A 14,901-nucleotide genomic window follows, 5' to 3' on the forward strand; every position below is an offset into this window, starting at 1 on the left:
CTGTACGTTTGTTTCTGTGTTAGCTCTCTCTCCAACTCCTGCCTCCCTCTCCTCCCCAAGCACTTACTGGCTCTTCCCCCTACCTCTCCCTGCCTCACTCTCTCCCTCTTTAACGTGCTCCCTTCCTCCTCTCCTTCTTTCCCTGTCCCTGTCCCTGTTTTTCCTCACTACCCCACCCTCCTTTGTTGCCCCCCACTCACCTGCTCACTTAAGCTTTCCCGCCCTCTCTTCCTCCCTGCATTTGTCCCTTCCTCCTGTGCCAGCTTGCTTGCTCCTTCTTTTCTTCCTCTTCCTTTTCCTCCCTTGCTCACTCCTTCCCTTGTTTCTTCCCTCCCTCGCACACCTGCTGGCTCCCTCTTTCCTTCCCTCCTTGCTTTCTTCCCAGGCTCCCTCACTCGCTTGGTGGATATATTTCTCTCTCCCTGGTTAGTCTACACACTCCCTCCCTCACTGGCTCACTCTCTCCTTTCCTCTCTTTCCCTTGCTCCCTCACCTGCTTTCTCCCTCCCTCACCTGCTTTCTTCCCTGCCAGACTCCATCTTTTTCTTCCTTGCCTACTCTGTCCTTTCCTCTTTTACTTGCCTGTTTCTTCCCTCCCTCCTTCCCTTACCTCCCTCCCTCCTTCCCTCTCTCCTTCCCTCGCTTGCTTCCCCTCCCCCCCTTGCTCCCTCTTTTCCCTCCCTTCCTCCAAATTTCATAGTATTCCCCTTCTCCTCCCCTTCTATTTCTTTCCCCATTCCTCCTTCCCTCCTCCCTCCTTTACTCTTTCCCTGTGTGGCTTGCTCACTCCTTGCTTCTTTCCCTGCCTTTTCCCTTCTCTGGCTGGCTCTCTCCCTAGCTTACTCCCTTTTCCCTTGCTAGCTCTATCTCTTCCTCCCTATCCCATAGAACCCCTCCCTCCCTCCTTCTATACTCCCTCCCTTTTTACTCCTGTCCTCTCTCCCTCCTTCTCTCCCTCCCTCCTTCCTCCTACACTCCTTCAGTCTCTCCTTTCGCTAACCCTCCCTCTCTCTCTTCCTCTCTCCTTGCTCCTACCCTCCCCCAGTCTCTTTCCTTGTACCCTTCCTCCCTCCTTCCTGCTGCCCCCCTCCATCCTCCTGTCCTCTCCCTCCTCCTATTCTCCCTCCCTCCTTCATCTCACCTCCCTCCCTCCTCCTCCTTTCCCTCCCTCCCTTTTTTCCTCCTTCCCTCCATCCCTGCTTTCTTCTCCATCCCTCCTTCCTCCTTTCCTCCCTCTTCCCCCCTCTGTTCCTCCTTCCCTCTCTTCTTCCCTCCCTCCTTTCCTCCCTCATTCTTCCTTCCCTCCCTCTATCCCTCATTTCCCCTTCCCTCCCTCCCTCCATCATTTCTGATGTCCTCTCTTCTTCCTCACACTCGCCTACCTCCTTCCCTCCTTCCTCCAACCCTCCCTTCCACCTTCCTTCGTCCTATCCTCCCTCCCTCCCTCCCTCCTTCTTCCTACCCACCCTCAGTTTCTCCTTCCTCCTTTCTATCCCTCCCTCCTTCCTTCTGTTCCTCCCACCTTCTCTTCTTCCTCCCTCCTTCCCTCCCCTCCCTCAGTTCCTCTTTCCTGCTATACTTCCTCTCTCCCTCCTTTTTTCTTTCCTCCTTTCTTTTACCCTCCCTTCCTACCTCCTTCCTCCAACCCTCTCCCTCTTTTTTCCTACCCTCCCTTCCTCATTCCTTTTTCCTTCCCTCCTTCTTTCTCTCCCTCCCTCCTTTTTTCTTTCTTTCCTCCCTCCATCTCTCCTTTCTTTTTCCCTTCCTTTCACTCTTTTTCCTTCCCTTCCTCCCTTCTTGTTCCTTTTCTTTTTGCCTTCCTCCTTCCTTACCTTTTCCCTCCCTCCTCCTTTCCTTCTACCCTCCCTCCCTTATGTTTTTCTCCTACACCCCCTCCCTCCTTCCTTTTTTCTTTCTGCCTCCCTCCATTTTCCTTGCCTGCCTGTCTCCCTCCCTCCTTGCTCCTACCCTCACTCAGGTCCTCCTTTTTGGTATCATCTCTCCCTGCTTCCTCCATTCCTCTCTCCTTCCTTTCTCCTTCCCTCCCTCCCTTCCTCTCTTTTTTATCCTACTGTCCCTTCCTCCCTTTCTCTATCACTCCTTCCTCCTTCCTTCCCTCCCTCCCATGCTCTTTCTTTCTATTCTTATTCTTTTTTCCTTCCTGCCTCCCTTTCTTCCTTCCTCCTTCCTTCTTTTCTTTCCCTTATTTTTTCTTTCTGCCCTTTCTCTCTCCTTTCTCCTTCCCTTTCTCCCCCTCCTCCTTTCTACCTTCCCTTCCCCCTCCTTCCTCTTACCCTCCCTTCCTGCCTCTGTGTTACCATCCTTTTTCTCCCTCCTTATTCCCTCCCTCCTTCACTCCTTCCTCCTACCCTCCCTCCTTTCTCCTCTCCTTTTTCTTCCCTTGTTTCTTCTACCCTCTGTTCTTCCCTCCTTCCTTTCTCCTTCCCTTTCCCTTGCTTCCCTCCCTCCCTTCTTGCTTTCCTCCCTCTGTTGTCCTCCTACCCTCCCTCAGTCCCTTTTTTCTTCTACCTTCCCTCCCTTTCTCCTTCCTCCTACCCTTTGTCTCTCCTTTCTTCCTCATTTTCTTCCTCCCTGCTTCCCCCTTCCCTCCCGTCCTCCTCATTCCTCTTTTTGTCCTTCCTCCTACCTTCCCTCCTACCCTCGTTCCTCCTACACTTTCTCTTACCCTCCTTCCTCCTACCCTCTCTTCCTCCCTTACTTTCTTTTTCCCTTTCACCCTCCTTCCTTCTTTCCACCCTTAGTCCCTGGTTCTTTCAACCCTTTTTCCCTTTCTCCCTTTCCCTCCTTCCTTCCTCCTTCCCTTCTTCCATCCCTCCTTCTTTCTGCCTTCCTTCCCCTTTCCCTCCCCTCATTCTTCTTTCTACCTACCCTCCCGCCCTGTCTCATTTCTCCTTTTCTCTTCCTTCCTTCTTGCTTCCCTCTCTCCCTCTTTTTTCCTATCACTACTTCCCTCCCTCCTTCCTTCCATCCTTCCTCCTGTCCTCCTTCCTTCTTCCCTTTTTCTTCCTTTCCTCCCTCCCTCCCTCAAGCTCTCCTTTATCCTGCCCTCTCTCCCTTCTTCTTCATACCCTCCCTCCCTTTGTCCTTCCTCCATTTGCTTCCACTCTCCTTCTTTCTACCCTCCCTTCCTTCCCGCCTTTCTCCTTCCTTCTCTTCCTCTCCTTCCTCCTTTTTGCCCTCAGTACCTGCTTCTTCCCAACCTCCCTCCCTTCCTTTATTTCTTCCTTCCTTTCTTCTTCCCCTTCCCTCCCTCCTTCCTTCTCTCCCTTTCTCTTCCCCCTTCCTTCCTTCTCTTTTCTTCCTCTCTCTATCCTTCCTTCTACCCTTTCTCCCTCCCTTCTTTTTTCTTTTCTCCCTCCTTCTTTCTCCCTCCTTCTCCCCTTCCTCCTTTCCTCCCTCTCTCCCTTGTTTTCTCCCTCTTTCCTTTCATTCTTCTTTCCTCCTACCCTTCTTTCTTCTCTCATTTTTCCTCTTCTCCCTCCTTCCTGCTTTTCTCCCTTTCTTTTTTTTTTAATTTTTTATTGGATTTTAGGTTTTGGGGTACATGAGCAGAGCATGTAAGACAGTTGCGTAGGAACACACATGGCAGTGTGCTTTTTTTTCCTTCTCCCCTTCACCCACATTTGGCATTTCTCCGCAGGCTATCCCTCCCCACCTCCCCCTCCCACTGGCCCTCCCCTTTTCCCCCCAATAGACCCCAGTGTTTAGTACTCCCCTTTCTGTGTCCATGTGTTCTCATTTTTCATCACCCACCTATGAGTGAGAATATGTGGTGTTTCATTTTCTGTTCTTGTGTCAGTTCCCCTCCTTTCCTTCTACCCTCCCTCCCTCCCTTCTTCCGTGTACTCTCCCTTTCACCCTCCATTCTCCTGTTCTCCCTTTAATCCTCCTTCCTCCTTGTCTCCCTCCCTCCTTCCTCCTTGTCTCCTTCCCTCCTTCTTCCTTGCCTTCCTTCCTCCCTCCTTCTTCTCTCCCTCCTCCCGTTCTCCTTGCCTCCCTCCTTCTCTCCTTCCTCTTTCTCTCTCTCTCTGATTCCTTTTACCCTCCATCTCTCCCTCTTCCCTCCCTCTCTCTTCCTCCTACCCTTTCTTTCTCCCTTCTTCCATCCTTTTCTTTCTCCATTCCTCCCTCCTTCCTCCTTGCTTCCCTCCCTTCTTCCTCCTAATCTCCCTTTCTCCCTCCTTCCTCCTACCTTCCCCCTGCACCCTCCTTCCCCGTCTGCACCCTCCTTCCCCCCTCCTTTTTCCTCCTTCCTTCTCTCCCTTCTTCCTTTCTCCTTTTCTTCTTTCCCTCCCTCCCTTTGATCTCCTTCCCTTTCTCCCTCCTTTTTTCCTCCCACCCTTCCTCCCTCTCACCTTCCCCCTATTTTCTTCCACTGTCTTTCCTCCTATCCTCCTTCCTTCCTCTCTTCCTCCTTCCTTCCCTTCCTCCTTCCTTCCCTTCCTACTTCCTTCCTTCACTTTCTCCTTCCTTCCTTATCTCTTTGTCTCCTTCCTCCTACCCTTTTCCTCCCTCCTTCTTCCTACCCTCTCTCCCACCCTCCTCCTATCTACCCTTCTTTCTTCCCTCTCTTCTTCCTCCTCCCTTCCTTCCTTTTACCTTCCTTTAGTCCCTACTTTCTCCTATCCTCTTTTTCTCTCTCCTTTTTTCCTCCCTCCATCGTCTTCTCCACCCTCCCACCTCTTTTCCTCTCATTCTCCCTCTTTTTCCTACTCTCTCTTTTTCTTCCTACCCTCTTTCCTTCTGCCCCCTTCCTCTATCCCTTCTTTCTCCTTCTTTTTCTCCCTTCCTCCTTCCTGTCCTCCTGCCCTTTTTCCTCCTTCTCTTCCTTTCTTTCTCCTTCCCTCCCTCCTTTCTCCTAACCTCTCTTCCCTTTTTTCTTCTTCCCTTTCTTTTTCCTCATTCCTCCTACCCTCTCTCCCACCCTCTTTCCTTCTACTCTATCTTCTTCCCTCTTTTCCTTCCTTCCCTCTCGCCTTCCTCCTTGTCTCCCTCCATCCTTTCTTCCTCCTGCCTTTCCTCAGTCCCTCCTTCCTTCTTCCCTCTTTCCTCCTCTATTTCCTTCTTCCCTCCTTACTTCTACCCTCCCTCCTTCCATCTACACTCCCTCCTTCCATTCTTTTCTTCTTCCATTCTTTCCTCTTACCTTCTCTCCTTCCTTCTTTTCTCCTTCCCTCCCTCCTTTTCTTTTTCTCTCCCTCTTTTCCTCCTTTCTCCTTCCCTCCATCCCTCCCTTTTCCTCTTACCCTCTCTCCTGTCTTCCTATCCTCCCTCCCTACTTCTTTCTTCCTATTCTCCTTCCCTCCTCCTTTCCTCTCTCCCTTCCTCCCTCCTTGATCCCTCCTTCTTTTCTCTTTGCCTCCCTCCTTTTTTCCTCTTTTCTCCTTTCCTTTCTTCCATCCTTCCCCTTTCTTTCTCTTTCCTCCACCTCCTCCTCTCCCTCCCTTCCTCTTTCCTCTCCTCTCCCTCCCTTCCTCTTTCCTCTCCTCTCCCTCCCTTCCTCCTACCTTCCTTCAGTCCCTGTTTTCTACTTCCCTCCCTCCATTCCTCTTCTACCCTCCCTCCTTCTTCCTTTTCTCCCTTTCCTTCTACCCTCCCTTTCTCTTTTCTCCTTTCCTCCTTCCCTCCCTCTCTCTTTCCTTCTACCCTTCCTCCCTTCCTCCTTCCTTCCATCCCTGCTTTCTTCTTGCCTCCTTTCCTTTGTCCTTCCTCCTGCCTCCCTTTCTCCTTCATTTTTCCCTCCTTCCCTCCCTCCTTTATTCTTTCTCTCCTTTTTCCTTCTCCTCCTTCCTTCCTTCCCTTCCTTTCTTTTCTTTCTTCCCTTCCATCTTCCCTTCTTCTCCCCTCCCTTCTTTTTGCGTCCTTCTCTGCCTCCTTTTTCCTTTTGTTTTCCCTCTCTACTTCCTTCTTTCTTCCTTCCTTCCCACTCTTCTTCCTCCTTTCTTCCTTCTTTCCTCATTTATTCAGTCACTGTCTTTTTCTTTTTCTCTTTATCAGTGGCTTTTCTCACACATTTCTTGCCCCTCCCTTCCCACCCCATGTCCCCTCCCCTCCTCTCTTCTTACCTCCCTTGTTCTCCCTTTGTCTCCTGCCTTCTCCCTTGCTGGCTCTCTCTGTGGCTTGGAGAGCTATGCTGTGCCTTAGCCTCAGTGGTGTTAAGAACCCTGTGGGCAATCCCTGGCCAACAGAAAGGAGAAGGGAGGGTGGAAGTGGAAGAGAGGGAGGGGTGGGCACTTAGCAAATTCGGGGACTTGGAGCGCCCCTCCTCTGTTGGCCAGGACAGAGGGCCCCTACCAAGTCCTGTGGAGGAGGGGTGTCTTCCTCTCACAGGTTTAAGTAGTACAGAAAGCCTTTTGTTTAGGGGAGGTGTGGAGATGGCATAAGAAGTGACAGCAGATAGTAGCCATTGTCCAGAGCAGTGGAAGAGAGAGGTTTCTGCCCTGGTGTTGCCACCAGCTTGCTGTGTGAACCTGAGCACATCACTTTTTTTCTGAGCCTTGGTTTCCTTGTCTGCCAAATGAGAGGGTTAGTCCTGTCTGTGATCTGAAAATTGAGAGGGGAAAGGTGGGGGAAGAAGGCTGCAGTGGGCTGTAAGCTGCAGGTAGGAAGAAGAGTTCTTACTCATTCCTTAGACTAAGACACAAGACATAGGCTTATTTTCTATTTCTAGCTCCCCTTTCTGTGGCTTCCTTCTGTCCCTCCCTCCAGAGTAGGCCTCAGATTTCCCATTCATGATTCTCAGAGGGCAGATTGCTGCTCCTAGGCCCTGTGTCCCATTATGTTGCTTCTGGCACCATAAGAATCCACCCCTAGGAGGCCCTATCCTCTATTTGGTGGTGGTGGTACAGTTTTGGGGCAGGCCTCTCCTGTCCTTTCTTTGGTTTAGTTTTTCTGATGAGCGACTCTCATCAACCAGAAGCTGGCTCTCAGAGATACCCTGAAGATTTATGCCAGGAAATGTGATTGCTTCCCATTCTTTGCCCTTCTCCCCTGTGACTTTTACCTCTAAGCAAAAAGGGCAGGGCTGCCTGTCTGGTTGTCACCTCCTTTCCTCTCCACCCATAGGAGCCCAACACACCTTGTGTGGATGACTTCGTGTACATCTGTGATGATAAATATCAGCGAGATGAGTTGCTCAAGATGGAAATCCACATCCTGTACGTCCTCAAATTTGACATCAACATTCCCGTTGCCTATCATTTTCTGCGCAGATATGCTAAGGTAAGAGAGAAGAGACACATCGTCATTCTCCTACTGCTGAGTGAGTCTCCTCCATACCCAGAATGGCTGCCCGAGTGGCGTGAAGGGGAAAGGGACAACGGGGCAGGGAGTTTTCTCCTTTTATCCAACCTCCTAGGTTAAAGGTTGACAATCTTTATGAAACAGTAGGAGGCAGGCGGGCATGAGTTGCAGATTGCTACAGTGTGCCTATAAGGTTTTGAGGTGAGGACAGAGTTGGGGAGAGGAAACGTTTCTTTGATCAGGGAGGGACACGTGGAAAGCTTTGAGGGTATGCTTGCAATATTCTTATTCTTTGCCTGAGTACTGATTACAAGGGAGGTCACTTTATAATTCATTGTATTGTGTAAATGTGTTTATAATTCATTGTGTTGTGTAAATGTGTGTGATGTACTTTTCTCTTTGTGTGTGTGATAGTTTATACTTTTAAAAACATAAGTTTAAACAAGAAAAGAGAAAAGGTTGTTTTGAACTATGGAACACCTCATAGGGAGGACCAGATACAGAGTCATGGTGGGAGGACTTAGGCTTTTTAAAGGATAACCTGTATAGCAAGGGGGGATGTGGGCCAGTACCATACACACAGTTGATAATTTGATTAAAATCCTAAAGGTGGCAAATCCCACTGACCATTTCAGAATCCCTGCTAAGGAGTCTGCTTTTGTGGGTAGGGAAGATGAGGTGAGTTATGATTGCAGGAGAGAGGCACATTACTCAAACAGAGGGCCACTGAGGCTTGGGATGAGATACTGGAGAGATAGTCCTCTGCTTGGCACCGGTTTTCTGAATTGATTTCTGAGCCAGTCTTCTCATTTCCTTTAGTGTATCCACACCAGTATGAAGACACTGACCTTGTCCCGCTACATCTGTGAGATGAGTCTGCAAGAATACGACTATGTCCAGGAGAAAGCTTCCAAGCTAGCTGCTGCCTCCTTACTCCTGGCCCTCTACATGAGGAATCTCGGACACTGGGTAAACACTTGTGAGATAGGAGTATGGGGGTAGAGATTTAAAAAGCACAAGGTCAGCTCAGGGGAAAGGTGTAAATTAGGGCCATGGGAAACTCTTGGGGACAAACCTGCCACTTACTCACAGTTATGAACTCGGACACCTGGACAACTTGGGGCAAAGGTTTCTACAGCTATAGTTTTGAATTATGTCATTTTTCATAATCAAAGTACCTTTTTTTCCAAAGAAAGCTCACCTGAAAGCCCTATATTACATACCAGACTACTGTGAAGGTACCCTTGTTGTCGTAGATGGTAGTGTGACCCTACTTCTTATCCCTGGCCCTGTTCCTTTCTTGCCTCTTGCAATCCCCTCAGCAAGACTGACCCCTGAGGGAGCTTATCAGAATAGGGTTTGAAAAGCACTGAGCCAGAGAAGAGTAGTGAAAGCAATTGGCTGTAAGAATAAAAGTGGCACTCAGGGGCATGACTATAGTGTTCTCCTCTGAAGAAGGCCCTCAAAGCCTCCAGCTCTAATACAGATAAAACTCATATTTGATGCTTTCTCGATTTTATGAAAAGTTGAGGGTAAAAGCAACTTTAGAGAATTTTGCGTTCTTACTGATGGTATGTATAATATTCAATCCAAGCAGCAGAAGTATGCTTGCAAATGCAGCCTCCCTGCCCAACCACTCCTGACCTCCTCCTACCTAAAAATCCTGGAGCCACTGAGGGAAGAACCTGTGTGTGCCAAGAAAGAACCACATAAAGTAGTTATGTGAACTTGGACAAGCCATATTGAAATTTCCTGAAACAGAGAAATCATTCAATAGATGACAGTGATGATGAAAAAGAATAAATAATACTCATAGCTAGCATTTAATGAGTGCTTAGACAGTGATCTAAGAACCTTGTGTATTAACTCATTTAATCTCCGTAATGACCCCACACAATAGTACTGTTATCCCTATTTTGCAGGTAAGAAATAACTCCCGTATTTATACAGCTGATGAGAGGTGGAGCTAGGCTTTGGAAACTAGGAATGGTGTTCACAATCTAAACCAATTGCATAATCAGGATGGGAATGGCCACAGCTCTGGAGCTAAGGACCTGGAGGCCCCATGATAAAGCAGGCTTTGACCCTTGGATCCCATGGAAATCCAGTGGACCCTTAGGGCAACAGCTGATGGGTTCAGGGCAGCAAACTGTGTGCCAACTAAGATAGAAATATTTCAGGGTTTTTACACTTGGTGATTAAACCAGTGTGTATCAGCTAAATATCAGCCTGAATCTGAAATCCAGTAGTCTGGCTCCACAATCCTCTGTGTTAGAATACTGCCTCTCCTGTAGATAAGGGAGGCTTCACAGAAGAGGTGACTTTTGAGCTGAATCTTAAATAGTATGTAGGAACTTGTGAGAAGAGACATTCTAGGTAGAGGGAGCAATAATTATAAAGACATGAAGGCATTAGAAGGGAGCATGACCTGAGTTCAAACTATACTACAAGGTTACAGTTAATCAAAACAGCATGGTACTGGCACCAAAACAGATATATAGACTAATGGAACAGAACAGAGGCCTCAGAAATAACACCATACACCTACAACGATCTGATCTTTGACAAACCTGCCAAAAGCAATGGGGAAAGGATTCCCTATTTAATAAATGGTGTTGGGAAAACTGGCTAGCCATATTGGACCCCTTCCTTATACCTTATATAAAAATTAACTCAAGATGTAAGATTTAAACGTAAGACCTAAAACGGTAAAACCCTAGAAGAAAACCTAGGCAATACCATTTAGGATATAGGCATAAGCAAAAACTTCATGACTAAAACACCAAAAGCAATGACAACAAAAGCCAAAATTGACAAATGGGATCTAATTAAACTAAAGAGATTCTGCACAGCAAAGGAGAAACTATCATCAGAGTGAACAGGCAACCTACAGAATGGGAGAAAAATTTTGCAGTCTACCCATCTGACAAAGGGCTAATATCCAGAATCTACAAAGAACTTTAACAAATTTACAAGAAAAAACCCCATCAAAAAGTGGGCAAAGGATATGAACAGACACTTCTTGAAAAAAGACATTTATGCGGCCAAAAAAACATATGAACAAAAGCTCATCATCACTGGTCATTAGAGAAATGTAAATCAGAACCACAGTGAGATACTATCTCATGCCAGTAAGAATGGTCATCATTAAAAAGTCAGGAGACAACAGATGCTGGTGAGGATGTGGAGAAATAGGAATGCTCTTACACTGTTGGTGGGAGTGTAAATTAGTTCAACCATTGTGCAAGACGGTGTGGCGATTCCTCAAGGATCTAGAAATAGAAATACCATTTGACCAAGCAATCCCATTACTGGGTATATATCCAAAGGATTATAAATCATTCTATTATAAAGACACATACACACATATGTTTATTGCAGCACTGTTTACAATAGCAAAGACTTGGAACCAACCCAAATGCCCATCAGTGATAGACTGGATAAAGAAAATGTGGCACATATACACCATAGAATACTATGCAGCCATAAAAAGGATGAGTTCATGTCCTTTGCCAGGGACATGGATGAATCTGGAAACCATTATTCTCAGCAAACTAACGCAAGAACAAAAAACCAAACATGACATGTTCTCACTCATAAGTGGGTGTTGAACAATGAGAACACATGGACACAGGAAGGGGAACATCACACACAGGACCTGTCGGGGAGTGAGGGGCTGGGGAGGGATTCCATTAGGAGAAATAGCTAATGTAGATGAAGGGGTGATGGATGCAGCAAACCACCATGGCATGTGTATAGTGTAACAAACCTGTATGCTCTGTACATGTATCCCAGAACTTAAAGTATATATTAACCAAAAAAAGAAAAAACAACCCAGCAGGGTAAGATGTTAACAATGAGTAAACTTGGGTGAAAGAAAAATGTGTGTCATTTGTATATGTTTACTTTTATAACATTTTTACTTTAATATTAATATTTAAAAAAACAGAAGCGGCCAGGCGCAGTGGTTCACGCCTGTAATCCCAGCACTTTGGGAGGCCGAGGTGAGTGGATCACTTAAGGTCAGGAGTTTGAATCCAGACTGTTCAACATGGCGAAACCCCATCTCTACTAAAAATACAAAATTAGCCGGGCATGGTGGTGCATGCCTGTAATCCCAGCTACTTAGGAGGCTGAGGCAGGAGAATCACTTGAACCTGGGAGGCGGAGGTTGTACTGAGCCAGGATTGTGCCACTGCACTCCAGCCTGGGCGACAAGAGCAAAACTCCATCTCAAAAAAAAAAAGACAGGAGCTTGTTGTATTTGGGGCACAATAAGGCATCCCCTATGGATAGAGCAGAGAGTATGGTAAAAGGAGAGGTGCTAATGATGTTAATAGTGACAGATGAGACCAGAATAGTAGGTAACGGTCAGATTGTGAATGAAAGGCCTTGTATGCCATGCTGAGAGACCACTTTACACTAAGGCATTGAAGGTTTTTTAGGCAAGTAAGGGACCTGCTCCTGTTTGTGTGTTTTAGAAACAGTACTGGTATAGCGATATAGAAGAAGGTAGAGTAGATGAGAGAGAGTATGAAGATGGGAACACCAGTGAGTGGGCTATTGTAACATAGTCAAGGTGAAACACTGATGGTCTGAACTGACACAGTAGCACTGGGGCCTTTTAATCTTATTTAACACACCCAGTTTACTCCATTACCCCTTGTGTTACTCCCCTACTCAGCATGCCAATGACCGCCTTTTACCTGTTGTGATCATTTTCAAACAGTATTTGGGGGAGCCCTGGTTTTCCTGCAGAAGTGTCTGAGATCATGTAAAAGATAAAGGGGTCCAAATTTGTGGGCTTCTTAGCTCCTACCCCCACTTCCAGGTAAGATATTTGGGCTTCCAGGTAAGACACTTGAGAAAAAGGAGTTCAAGGAAAATAATGTAAGACATTTTTTGAGGAAACCACTGACTTATAAATCCTCTTTCTTTCTCTATCTTTTGAGCTCCCCGCTTCACCACACATTGTGGACATGCTCTCTTCTGTGAAGCTTTCTGTGACTTTCCCGACAGTTCATGGGTCCTGCTGCTCTGTTCCTCCAGTATCCTATGCTCACTTCCATTATAGCACTTACCACACATTTTGTAACTCTCTGTTTGCACGTCTGTCTCCTCTACTAGACTAGAGACTCCTCAAGGGCAGGTACCTCATTCATTTTTATGTTCCCAAGATCCTACATATAGGTCTTGGTAATCCTAGCTAGCATTGTTTAGGTACTTACTATGTGCCAGACTTTGTTCTGTGTGTGACACACACACACACACACACACACACACACATTTAATCCTATGATGGAATTACTGTAATAATCCCCATTTGGCAGATTGGGAAACTGAGGCCCCAAGAGGTTAATTAACTGGCTCAAGGTCAAGCTGTTAGGGGAACTGAAATTTGACCTGAAGCATTTTGCCTCTAGGACCTCTGCTCTTAAACACTGCTATAGCACTTCTGCCACATGATAAAGATTCTTAGCTGAGTGAGAAAATGAACCTGTTGAATGATAGCTGTTACAGCCAGAGGAGGATCCACCTTAAGTTCATGTTCGCTCTTGGGTTGGGACCTAAACTTTGTTTTGGGGTTTACCTGGCCGTTAGCTCTGGACCTGAAGTGAGTAAATTACAAAATAAGTCCTGTTCCTTAGGACTGGTAGATTTCTATTTACATGAACATCTGTGACCAGGGCTAATATATATATTTTTAAGAGAGAGGGTCTTGTTCTGTTATTCAGGCTGGAGTTCAGTGGTGCAATCATAGCTCACTGCAGCCTCGAACTCCTGGGCTCAAGCAATCCTGCCTCAGTAGCTGAGACTATAGGTGCATACCATCATGCCCAGCTAATTTTTAAAATTTTTATAGAGATAGAGTTTTGCCATGTTGCCCAGGCTGGTCTTGAATTCCTGGGCTCAAGCAGCCCTCCTGCCTTGGGCTCCTAATGTGCTGAGATTACAGGCATGATTCCTACCATGCCTGGCCAAGAGCTAATATCTAACTGGTACATGTTGATATAGCCATCCCAGTAGTTTGTAGCTGGAACCTATTCTTCTAGATAGCATAGTATAATTATTGATCAGCGTCCATACTGTGTGAATCTTTGAAATGTTTTGAATGTCATCTCTGATTAAACCATACATGGGAAGCTTGGATTTGAGATAGCAGAGATGGAGGAAGTGGGTGCTTCCTATGTTAGAAATCACTATTCGTGCTACTTCTTCCAGGTTCCCATCCTGGAGTATTACAGTGGCTACAAGATCTCTGAGCTTTACTCTGTGGTCAGACGGCTGAACAAACTGCTGACTTTCACTTCTTACTGTAATCTCAAGACTGTGTATTCCAAGTATTCTCACCCGTAAGTACCAAGCCTCAGCTGAGGTTGAGTTTGTTTTCATTCATGAGGAAGCTTTAAAATACTAGGCCCAGACTAGCCTCACTTAAGAGAAGAAGATTCAGGCACTTTTTACCTTCTTTTCTACTCTAGGGTTAAAGCATGATAGGGAACCAAGGGCTCTGTGTCCCGTTTGTTCTATGGAGCCTGATTGTCTTTGCTCTGTTCTATACTGAGCAGACCCTTCTTTCTTTTGCAGGGTCTACTTTGAAGTCACCAAAATCCCCACCTTGGATACGTTGAAGCTGGAGGAGGTTCTGAACTACGATTGTATGGCTGAGGACCTGGTATTCTAGCAGCAGCCTCAGGGCCAGGCAGGCATGTTAATAGGGTATCTTTATTCTATGTTTGAATTGGTCTTTTGATCGCCTTTATTCATTTTTCCTCTCTGTTTGTCTTTTCCCTAACTGAGAATGCTATAAATATTTATGTTGTTTGTTTTTATGAAAGAAAAAATATTGTCATATTTGACTATAAATTTAATAATAAATTAATGGTTGTTGTTAAAATGGCTCATATCCCCTCTTATTGTTCAGGACCCCATGCACAGCTTGAGAATTTTTTTTTCTTCCTAGTCAATGCTGAGCCCCAGCGCCTAGATTACCCAATTTCCTCTTCTGTTTAGAAGCCTTCTCCTCATGGGAAGAGGAATTGAGCTAACTGAACTGATGGATGGATCTATAGAAGGAGGATTCTGGGGGTTGGTGCCCAGTCCAAGGAGAAAGCTCCTTGCCTGACAGGCAGGCCTCACTGTTCAGAGCTGGGCAGCTGGCAGTGTGGGATAATACTCTTTGGTCTCAGTCTCAGGTATTTTGCTTTCTTTGCTTCTTCCTAGATGGTGAAAAGTTGGAGATTGAGATTTTAATCTAAATGTAGCCTTGCTTTCAGTTAGGCAACTTTTTAGAGTCTTAATTTGAAAATACTCTTGGAATGGTATGTGCTAAAACCATTTTTGGCCTTGTCTTTTGCCAAGAGAAGAAATTCCTACCTGTGAAATCAGCAGGGTGTCCCATGAATGCAAGCATCAACTACTTGCGCAATCTTGAATTTATATAGCATTAAGAGGTTCTGAGTTTTTTCTCACTCTGCCTACCTTTGGGGTGACGTGTACTGGGACAGTTACTTAAGTTAATGGAAATTACTGTATTTATATATGTATATAACTTTATATTTTCCTATATCTTTAAGATCATAACAGTTTAAAAAACAAAACTAAAAAATTCTAAAAGTTTAAATAAACTGCAAAATC

At 46.1% G+C, this 14,901-nt stretch overlaps 1 protein-coding gene across 5 annotated transcripts in view; it reads left to right on the forward strand.

Annotated features, from left to right (window-relative positions):
* The window catches only part of CCNB3 (cyclin B3), a 91,121-nt gene extending 76,964 nt beyond the window's left edge, over positions 1-14,157 (forward strand). For 3 of the 5 annotated variants that reach the window (XM_054250901.2, XM_035288756.3, XM_035288753.3), the window contains exons 10-13: positions 7,087-7,242; positions 8,083-8,232; positions 13,486-13,616; positions 13,852-14,121. In XM_054250901.2, the coding sequence (XP_054106876.2) occupies positions 7,087-7,242; positions 8,083-8,232; positions 13,486-13,616; positions 13,852-13,948 (534 nt within the window). In that variant the 3' untranslated portion in view covers positions 13,949-14,121. Of the gene's footprint in view, positions 1-7,086; positions 7,243-8,082; positions 8,233-13,485; positions 13,617-13,851 lie in introns of all 5 variants that reach the window. The other 2 variants (XM_054250902.2, XM_035288755.3) reach the window with 2 other exon arrangements.
* The last annotated feature ends 744 nt before the right edge of the window (positions 14,158-14,901 follow it).

This window comes from Callithrix jacchus, chromosome X (assembly GCF_049354715.1).
Source record: "Callithrix jacchus isolate 240 chromosome X, calJac240_pri, whole genome shotgun sequence".
In the NCBI taxonomy this organism is placed as follows: domain Eukaryota; kingdom Metazoa; phylum Chordata; class Mammalia; order Primates; family Cebidae; genus Callithrix; species Callithrix jacchus.